The sequence below is a fragment of the Rousettus aegyptiacus genome, unplaced genomic scaffold (genome assembly GCF_014176215.1).
Source record: "Rousettus aegyptiacus isolate mRouAeg1 unplaced genomic scaffold, mRouAeg1.p scaffold_m13_p_11, whole genome shotgun sequence".
NCBI lineage: Eukaryota > Metazoa > Chordata > Mammalia > Chiroptera > Pteropodidae > Rousettus > Rousettus aegyptiacus.
In genome coordinates, this window is record NW_023416286.1 from 42,949,677 (window position 1) to 42,960,580 (window position 10,904).

The 10,904-nt window shown below is 39.3% G+C and overlaps 1 protein-coding gene across 5 annotated transcripts in view; it reads left to right on the forward strand.

Annotated features, from left to right (window-relative positions):
- Nucleotides 1-10,830, forward strand: part of PLEKHA2 (pleckstrin homology domain containing A2) — a 65,965-nt gene extending 55,135 nt beyond the window's left edge. For all 5 annotated transcript variants that reach the window (XM_016127377.2, XM_016127376.2, XM_016127381.2 and 2 more), the window contains 2 exons: nucleotides 6,629-6,706; nucleotides 7,110-10,830. In XM_016127377.2, coding sequence (XP_015982863.2) covers nucleotides 6,629-6,706; nucleotides 7,110-7,472 — 441 coding nt within the window. In that variant the 3' untranslated portion in view covers nucleotides 7,473-10,830. The remainder of the gene's footprint in view (nucleotides 1-6,628; nucleotides 6,707-7,109) is intronic.
- Nucleotides 10,831-10,904: the final 74 nt, after the last annotated feature.

Genomic DNA, 10,904 nt, shown 5'->3' on the forward strand with positions numbered 1-10,904 from the left:
CAAAGTGTAAAAACCCTAACTTATTTATTTACTTTTTATTAAAATTCTTGGGGTGACTTTGGTTAATAAAATCAAGTAAATTTCAAGTATACAGTTGAACAGTATATCATATGTATATTGCATTTGTATTCACCACCCAAAGTTAAATTTCCTTCCATCACCAAATGTTTGACTCCTTTGCCCCTTCCCAACGTATGCAAATTTTAAGAAAGCATTTAGGAGATCAGGTGATCTCAGCATGGAATTGCAGAATATGATGAGAGAAGCTAACTGTATTACCGAGTGAAACTACCTCACCGATGGGGAGAGGGGACTAAACACAAACAAAAACCAAGAGTGTAATGAGTGCTACCATTAGAGTGAGTAGTGGTTGCCATGGAAACTCATAAGCAGGGTACGTCCTCCTTGCCCCTTTCAGGCAGTCAGGGGAGGTTTCCTGAGGGAAGACATATCTAAGCTGGGTCAGTTGGGAAAAGAGTAGCCCAGGCAGAGGTAGTGGCATGTGGGGGAAAAAAGCTTGGAAATAAAAGGGAAACAGAGCGAACAGGAGGCTGGAGAGCAGATGCATAGGGCCCATGGCCTGTGATGCCTTGTTGAAGAGCTAGTCTTTTCTCCTGAGAGTTAGGGCCCCTCAAGGTTAAACTAGGAGAGTGACCCCATTGAATCTACCTTCTAAAAATTATCACGTGGACAAGTGATCTTACTTTCAGAGGCTTTTTTTCCTCATCTGAAAAGTGGAGACAATAACCCTGAACTCCAACCCCTGTAATGGTATGCTGGCTATGAATTGCCTGGCTGGGTACAATACAGAGGGCAGATGAGAAAAGGGGGAAGATAGGAGCTGGAGAAACCAGTTTGAAGTCTATTGTTGTAATTTAGGTGAGACATAACAGGAAGCCCAAACTAGGATGCATGGACAAAAGTGGAAAATGTGAACGCTATTAAGGAGTCCTTTCAGGACTTGATTGTTGGTTGCATGTGTGGCGAAGGGAGAGAGGAGAGCCAGGCATACTGTCCAGATGTCTGGCCCGGGCCTTACAGTGGCTGGTGGCAGAAGTCACTGTGATTGGAGCATAGGAAGAGGGACTGTGGAGAGCAGAGACAAGCCCAACAGAGGTGGTTCTGAGTTTATAGTGTCCGTAGGACATCCAAGGTGACATTATGGAGGCCCTTAGGTAGGCAGTGCCTGACATATTGCTGGTATTAAATATTTGTCAAGTGAATGATCATGCTGGGTAAGTGTTCAGGACAGAACTTTTGGGTTGGAGGTAGTGATTTGGGAAACTTGAATCCCAACAACAGAAAAGTTCAAAAGGTATTGCATCATCTGCATGAATATGTGCACTTCACCAGAAGCTTCTCATCATTTTATCCTCCTTTGCCTTCTGCTCCCACGTTTCTCGGGTAAAAGAACACTGAATTAATAAATGAGCAAATGGACAAATCTGTTATCGTACCTAACTCAGAATAGGAAGTTAGAGAATAACAGATTAAAAGTCATTAAAAATATGTATTAATACATTTTAAAATAGCAACTATAAAACTCATTTATGTTAACACAAGTAACATTTTATAAAAAAGAACTATATTTCTAAAAAAAGCAACAATAGAATTTTTTTTTTTTTTTTTGGTTCTTATTTTTGCAAATCTCTTTAATGGCTGGTTTAATAGAAGACAGCAGGATTCTCATATCTGCTTCTGCATTTTATCTGGAGCCATATGTTGTTTTGATTGAAGAATATGAAGAAAATCTGGCCTTGCACAGATATTATTTGGAAAAAAGGGGATTGTTTTAATAGCTTTTCCAGATAATTGTGGATATATTTTGATTCTATACCAACACTTGGAAAATGGTAATTTCTTCACATTTAGGTGCAATGTGGATTGGAAGCCAGTATCAATAAACTTTCCTACTCTTACATTAAAATCCATTGGTCAAATTATGTAAATATCTGACCCCTAATATAAAATAATATTGAATGTCTCAAAAATCCCATTGGTCATTTTTGCACTTTGAATGGGTCCTTTTTACCAATGAATGATTTTGTAACTTTATGCATTGGTCATTTGGAAAATCGTGGTCTCAGTGTGGTATGCAGATCTTCCAAATGTTGACACATTTTATTATACAATATATATAAAAAATCACATTTGTTAATATCACCACCAGTATCATCAACAAATCAGGCTCATGGAGGTGGATGTAAGTTTTCTGAAATTCTCATTTTTACTTTGAAAGCTGAAAATTTATCATTTGCCAGAAAATTCATTTATAATCTTCCCGATATAGACTCATTTCATTCGGGTTTCAGGAAGAGTTTGTCAGATACCTAAGTCTGAATAAGTTTGACTGACATTTTGTCTGTCGGTCAATTGTTCCAAGTAAACATTGTGGTTCATGCAAAAAGTGAAAGTATAATGACTACTCATGCAGTTTGGTGTTATCACTTTTACCCATCATGCCTAAGTGGCATTCTGATATGCTTCCTAAGGTTTATGTTCAGCAAATCTGCTTCAAAGAACTGTATATCCTCAGTATCTAGGAAAGCTAGACCAGAGAGTGGGGGAGATCTAGACAGAAAAAATAAACTACTTGGACAAGACAAAGATTTGAGCAATAGAATGGGGATGGATTCCAACTACTTAGGTGTTGGTCATTTACCTTCTATGTCACATTTACCTTCATGTCACATTTGTGTATAATTTGTACCCTGTGATCTCTCACACTGTAGTTGTTTTTTCTGTTAAGAAAAGCTACCACTTATTGCCCACTTTGTTACCCCAAGCATATTACTTAATTCTCAGCAGTTTCTGAGGTCGCCTCTACTTTACAGATGAGGAAACAGAGTGTCTGAAGGTAAATTATTTGAGATCATAAACCTGGTGAATTAGGGAGCTGATTGAGAGGCACCAGGTACTAGAGCAAGACCTACTCACTTGTGTTGTTTACAAGTAGCCTGGTGCAAAACTCAACATGTAGAGGGAAGTCCAACTCTGCATCAGGGAAGGTCAACTTGTGGTAACTGGGTATCTTGACAGATAGATCATGGTGACAGATCAGGGTCTGGCGGTGATAAGATATTTAAGCTTGTGATGTCAGCAAGCTCAGTAGCAGGTAGATGGTTCTCTGTTCTGGGCAAGCATTCAAAATGAGATTTCAGTCTTTGGACTACAAGGCAGGCAAGGTTCACCATTTCCCCATTTTCCAGTCATAGAAGGTGAATGGTATTAAGTAGCTTATCATGAGAATGATTAGTTTATTCAAAATAGGAAATGTGGTGCAGATTGGTTTTGACAACTTGGCATAAGTCCAGTTGTCAGTACTAGGGGGCTATATCAGGACAGCAGTAGTAATAAGAGGGCTCACACATTAATTGCAGAGTGTTGGGCTAGGTGAATGACATCACCTTACAAACTATGTAGTCTAGTCGTTTGTAATCATGTGCCAAGGCTGTGTCTAAAGATGGGATGGTTCTTGGGGGAGGGGCAGGGATTAGTAGTAGTAGCTATTAGGAAAGGAAGGCAGAGGTGGGGAATAGAAGGAGCCGCCTAAAAGTTTTAGACAGCTGCAATGGAAGCCTTTTGTTGATGACCTCTAGCATTCCTTGCTTCAAATCATTGTATCTGTTATAGTGCTGGGTTCATAGTAGAAATTCAGTGAAAGCTCATTGGATTGCAATAATACCACAAACTGGAGTGACTCATTTTAATATACTTTGTTCCCTTCACCTCAAAAACTGCCCTCAACAATAGAACCTCTACTTTTTTCTTTCGAACCAAGAACCAAAAACAAGTATATGTTTTTAAGCACACTAGGAAATAATGAAGGCATGAGCTTGCCACTTCCCTTTATGTTCAGCTCACTTTTAAGCATTTTTTAATCTCTTAGTAATTCACCATGGGGTGGGTGGACTTTAGCTCTGTTTTGTACCTCTGGTTCTTAAAGCTACCTTTGTGATGTGGTTTTAAGATATTTTTGAGTTTTCGATGAAGTCTAAGCACAGGCTTTCCGTAAAACATTAAAAGATAGATATATGCATACATCATAATTTTTGCATAAAATCTTTGAGGTTTCACAGAATTTTTGTTGCCAGTGAATCCCATTCTTAAAACTACTAAGGAATCCTAATTGTGATTTCAGTAAAGTAATATTTCTATTTTTTTTCATGTGGGATGTTATAATATCTACTTTTCTATTTTAATAATATTTTTAAGTTACACTTATTAGTTAAACATTTTAATGTTTACTGATGTTTATTATTATTATCCTCATGGGGGTTAACTACCTAGGTTATCTGATAGAAAAATGTCCTTAAATGGAATTAGAGAATTAGAGAAGGAATATAATTAGCAAACAATTTCCATCTCTACTAATTACTAAATGTTTTAAGAAAGACAATTATTTTGCCTGTCATATAGCAAAGATTTTTAAAAATTATAATATATAGTTCTAACAAAGGTGCATGTAAGAAATAATGTATTGTTGGTAGATGAAATTTTCATATATCGTTGGCCAGAAATTTCTCTTGCCAAATAAAAGAGCCTTAAAGGAATGCATACTCTTTAGTAATTTCCCTGGGAGTTGGAGAATCCTAAGTCTGAAAAAAGCTTTATACACAAAGATGTGAAAGCAGCATTATTTATATTAGAGGAGAATTAGAAATGATCAAAACCTGTTTTAGAGGATTTTCATTCTTGTGCTTGAGTTCCCCAGATGTTAAATCGGTAAATTGCTAGCTTTCCGTTATTCAGTTATTCCTCGTTAAGTGGAGGCTGGAGTGAAGACACCTAGGCTAGTTGTGCGATAGTTCCTAGAAAACATTGAGAGTTTGTTGGTGTGGTCTCAAAAGGATAATCAGGTAGGTGGCCTGTGTTTTGTGGGGGTAATATCAGTTGACATGGGGGTGGTATTTTGCTAGGGTGGTGGAAGCAGTAGAATTAGCTTAACAGCGCTGGAAACTGATTATTGGATCATTATGGGGATCTCGTTAATTTGTTTAATGAGAATTCCAGGTCTCCTATGTGATCTGGGAGATGTTCGTCTCTCCCTCAGCTCCCATCTCTGTCTTTTCCTCTGTCTTCTACCATTTCTCCTTATCAAATCATCTTCTGCTTCCCTAGAAGGAAAGTCTTTGAGAAATGCTTTTTTAAATAATGCACAATTTAATTACCTCCATCTCATTCCAATCTGAAATAACTATCCTTTTCCCGCAAATATATTAATCGATCCTGACAATTTGATCATTTAGGTAGGAATTATTTGTACATTGACTATGAAGGAAAAAAAGACTCAGGGAGAGGGTAGTGAACAAATTTATAAGTTTGGAATGTAAGCCTTCATTTAAGGTCCTTATATGTAATAATAATATAATAATAACTAATACTTATAAAGCCCTTTCTGTGTTTCAGGCACTGTTCAAACTGCTTTAACTACAAGAGTTCATTTAATTCTCCCAATGGTTCTACTTGTGGGACAGGCTACCCCTAATATTAGTAAAATACGTTCTGGAGGAAACTTGGAGACCTTTCCTGGGTTATCTTTTTGGACTAGGGTTGGATTTGTCTTTTTCTTGGGAAACCACCAAGTTGTCAAATAACTGGGAAAAGTCCAGTGAAGAGAAAATGCAGGCAAACTTGAAGCTCTAGAGTATGAGAGAGGTGTTTGCCTTGGGCGCTTGTTGTTGCTACGCCCTTTTGACCCAGTGTGCCAGGGTGTGAAACTGTTTCCCTTTCAAGTTTCACCATGTACACCTAACTAAGGAAGGTTTGTTTGAGGTGACAGAAAGGGGTAGAGATGCAAGGTTGAGGATTCTTTAAAAAACTGGTCATGCATTATCTTGATATATTGCAGCGAAAGAATAATTTTGGAGATAGTGAGGGCTATATGTGGAGACTTTTGGGGGCCAGGGTGTGGTGTTTGTACATACATGTGCACAGGCAGGCAAATGCACGCTTGTGATTTGCGTAGAACTATTGTGCGGAAAGCACAGGAAGACAAGAGGTTAACAAATATAAACTTCTGGAGGTCAAGGATTCAGTCTTGGTCTCATCTCTGTGCCCAGCACCTGATGCCGTGTCCAACAGTGAGCAAGGCCTCATTAAATTTTTGCCGGGTTCACTTTAACTCAATTTCTATAAAGCTGGAAAGTACTGAGAATTCCCAGGGCTCTGCCAGCAGTGGCTTTGCCACTTGATTTTCTTCCTTTTTTCACAGACCTGCTGCTGCCCCCTTCTGGGGTTGGTAGGTATTTCTGGGGGAAATACTTAACTGTTTAGCCCTGTTGTTCCTGACCTACCTGTCTGTAAAACAGGAGGCTAGACCAGGCCCACGGTATTCCATAGGGCACCAGAGACTTCAGAGAATGGGCCTCTAAGTGCTCCCCTCCCTCATGACCTCTGCCCTGCCGTAGAGCAGCTCCACTTGGAGCTGTTTTATTTATGGGGCGTCAAATAAGGTGTTGCAGGAAAAAAATGTCCTCAAAAATCTGAGGCTACTGGACTAGATGAACTCTGAGATCCTTCCAGGTCTAATGGTGTGATTTTATGAACTTAGAATTGGATCAGAGTCTTGAAAGCTGAACTCATAGTACCCAGAACATCTCTGTTAAGTGCTGTGGGTGTTTTGCAGGCGGATAGTCCAGAAGACATGCACAGCTGGATTAAGGAGATCGGGGCAGCTGTCCAGGCCCTCAAGTGCCACCCCAGAGTAAGTCACTTCCTTTCTGTTGCATAGTTACTGTCAACTTAGAGATGAGTGTCCTTGAGTGGATAGGTTTTATTTAGTGAAGCCCCAGGCTGTCTTGTTTGTTTTTCTCTTGACTGATTAGGGTATAAATTTTTATTTTTTATTTTTGGTTGTTGGAGTGGGGGAGGAAGGGTTGGATAGAGAAACAGTTTCTGATGGGTCCCACACGTCTGCCTGTGAGGCAGACCTTGACACATCTGGAGTGAATTCTGTTGGACAGCTTGATTTCTGTACAGAGTATTTCAACATATGAGGTGGTGATATTGGGGGGGGGGGTGTACTATTCCTGGGGCTTTGGGATAAACTTGTCAGGAAAGCCCTTACTTTCCTTTGTTTTTTTTTTTCTTCCCATTTTTTTTCGTAGGAAATGTCATTTTCTAGATCCATTTCTTTGACCCGCGCTGGAAGCTCCAGCCTTTCAGGTGGGCCCAACTCTGTCTTGCGCAGAGGGCGGCTGCCTGTGGAAGAGAAAAAAGTCCTCTGCAAAGCTCCGTCTGTGGCCTCTTCCTGGCAACCCTGGACACCTGTCCCCCAGGCTAGCGAAAAGCTGCTTCCAACTGAAGAGACTCCTGAGGACTCTTTGTTCACGCCTCGACTTGGGGAGAGCAATGCTACTGGAGTGTTGCCTAGCTCCCGGATAAGGCACAGATCGGAGCCCCAGCACCCCAAGGAGAAACCATTTATGTTCAACCTCGATGATGAGAACATACGGACCTCTGATGTGTGATGAGCCATAGATGCCCAGGGAGGGAGGGGGGAGGACTCAAGAGAAGGAGGCCATGACTCAGTTTCTCTACCTGTTGGAGACAGTCAGAGGTCTTTATGCCACTCATATTCCTGTGGATGCTTTGTCAGAGGGGCCCATTCAGCTGACCTAAAAAAAATATATATCAATGCAGCATATTTAATTTGGGAAAATCACTAGGTTGGACCTGTGGGCATGCTCAGTGGAAAGCAGGTTGCCTCTTGTTTGACTGTTGCGAAGTGGTCTTGGTGAGAGAAGGTTGGGAGCCCAGTTTCATCCTTAACCAAGTTTTATTTCCTTGTCATTATTTTAGTTTCTTCCCTTTATTTTTAGGCCAGGCATAGAATCCAGTCATCTGGTTTTATCCTATTCCTGATTATTGGCTGACGCTTGACTGTGAAGTAGGAGGGTGATAACTAACCCAGCTGAAAGGAGGGAGAGATGGCGGAAGATCCAGGCTTTGGTTTGACTGGAATACATTCTGAGGGAGGCGTTAAAACTGGGGGGCTGGCATATCCCCCCGGGGACCTCCATAGGGGGAGAAATAGGGACATCTTATGAGGTATAGGGAATGAGTCTACCCTAGCGCATCAGCCAGTTTTGGGAATGACTCTGCTCTCATTTAGTTGTTCTTTGACCCCAAATACTATCAGTGTGAGTGATAGACCTGCCCACCCGGTTTCCGTGTCCAGTCCAAGGATGAGTTTATCAGTGTTAAATGTTACGGCTGTTGAGATATGGTGTTAGTTGGAATGTGTAGAGGGTTGATAAGTGTATGTTAATTCTTTCGTGTGATAGATTAGATCTCTGTTTTAGATTTGGTTTGGAGCAGGTACTGGGGAAGAGATGGATTGTAGTTCATCTAGCTAAATTTTTTTGATCCATATTTTCTAGACAGAAGGAAAGGTCTGTTTTAGTAAAGACAGATTATCTTGAATTCTTGCCTCACAGCTCTTTTTGAACGGGCCAATATTAGTCTTAACTTTCAGTGATGTATATTGTATACCCTGATATATTTGCTTTCTTTCTATTCTTTGTGTTGTTCTTTGAATGACGCATTGTGTACTTGCATGATCTGACATTGTAATCTGATCGGGTTCCATGTACTTATGAGTGGAGAGATTCAAAGATAATCATAAGACATATTTATATTTTTAATAAAATAGAAACTAAATAGAAACATTGGTTTAGAGGCTATACATCGCTGACTAGAGATTTAGAGATTTTTAGGTAGAAGAGCATAGATTTCATTTCCCACCCCAATTTTAGGGTGTACCTTCTTCCATTTGGGAAGGAGATACTATTTCTGGGGTCCCTAGAAGGATTTGTCTGTCCAGCCTGTGTGGCGAACTGCCACCAGGAACTTATCAAGATTCCCTAAAGGGAGAGAAAACTTAATTCGTTTCTGTCTATAACTTATAAATTAATGATATCTTTAAATTAAAAAATAAAGAGTAGAGGAAGAGGCTAAGAGAACCATTTTTACCTAAGTAAACCCCTTCCTCTCATTATGTCCAAATCTAATGCAGAGGCAAAAACATGTGATTAGAAAATCCTAGTGGCTTGGGGGGACATCCTGTTTCTTTCAGGCAATGTTTCCTTGAAGACTGTCATGTTGAAAACTTTTCTTGACTACATTTCATTGCAGCTATCCTTCACTTAAATTGTTTGGTCCAGGTAGAAAAAAGGAAATCTGTTGGCTCTCTCTCTTTTTTCTCTTTTCTGCAGACTCTTGTGCTTTTGTCCTCAGAAATCCTTAGTTTGTGAATTCTTTCTTTATAAGTGGTTGAGATTACAACATACTTCAAGTAGCCTGTTTTTAAGAAGTCATTCCAAATTCTTATAAAGCGCCTTATCTCTGGTTTCATCTTCAGCTTTACTCAAGAAAATCGTTTGGCTAGGTCAAAGAAAGTGTGCAGTAAGTGATATTGAATTAATAGAAATAAATTAGGGACTTTTGAGGTCTCTTTAACATTCCCTAACTCATGGAAAGTTGTCATCTTTTGGTTTATAAATTATAAAAATGTACCCATTTATCTCTCTTTAAAAATAAACTCTCTGCCAGATTACTACTGTTAAGTTAATTGGTCATTATAGTAAGCTGATATGTTTCTTATTCAGGAAGGTCTATTTTGAGAATGTTAAACATACTTATAAATCCAGATTGTATTATCATGACAGAGGGAAAACAGGGACTCTAGTTGGCAAATAGTTGGGAATTCCAAGCTAGGACATTGTTAATGTAGTTTCAATACTAGATAAATATTGTGCTCTTCAAGGAAGTCTGGAAGCAGTCTCATACCCAAACCTTATTTCAGAAATTCTTTTGTGTCCCTATTATTTGCCTTCTGACCAATTTCACATTACAGCCTACACATGTCACTACACATGTGAGCCAAAGATGGTGAATGTATGAACAAAGAATTTAAAATGGAACCAAATGGAAAAAATAGGGTGGGGATACAGTAGGTAAGTGCATAGACTCTGGAATAAATCTGAGGTTTTCTCTGAGTCGTGCTGTTTTCATAAGACTTTTGAAGGAATCTTGACCCACTGTGCGTAGCAGTATTTCAGGTAGGCTTCCCTATCCACTATTCTTGAAAGCTGAAGGATTTATTTACTCAAGGTCAGTAAGTAATGACTGGCAAACATAGTTGGGCCTTTTGCATTCTGTGAGACACCATAAACGGAAATCGAGTAGAGTGACCTCAGGTCAAAATATTGGAATTACACATCTTTTTCTGAGTAGAATGCTGAACTCCCATGAGAAAGAGTAAATTTAAGGTCCAACTTGAAGCAAAAGGTCTTTTTTTTTTCTTCCTGAATATAACTTATATAGGCGAAAAGGATCCAATAAATATATAGCAGTTTCAGTAGTTGAGCAGTGGGATTTGATGTTTGTTTTCACTGTTAACCAGATAAACAGGCTTCTGAATGTAACAGTATTTTGGAAATGGAGTTTCTCAAATCAGCTTTGTTTATAAACTTTGAACATGTTAGAAACGGACAGGTTTATTAAACCTTTTCTACTAACATCACTTTTTCCCCTTATTCCCTTTCTCTCTGTGTTATCGCCTGTGGCAGTCAATTACAGTCACTTATGCTAGGAAGAGTTTGAACTGTTTGATCCCTTTCCCCACTGCTAATGAAGATGTGGCATGATTTTGTGTTTTGAACCAGTATGTTTCAGCTGTGAAATGCACTCTCTGTAAGCGCTGAGCTGAGTGCATGGAAACATGCTTCTCATTTTATCTGATCTCTTAATTGGTATGTAGCAAAAATAATTTTCTAAAACTGTTTTGTTGCTTGTTTTGTAATAAAACCCTGTGAAACACTGAAATATGGTGTTTTTGTAATGTCGACCTTCTGTCTGGGTGGATGACCTTTCGTCAGACTGCTTCTGTTGGTTTTACG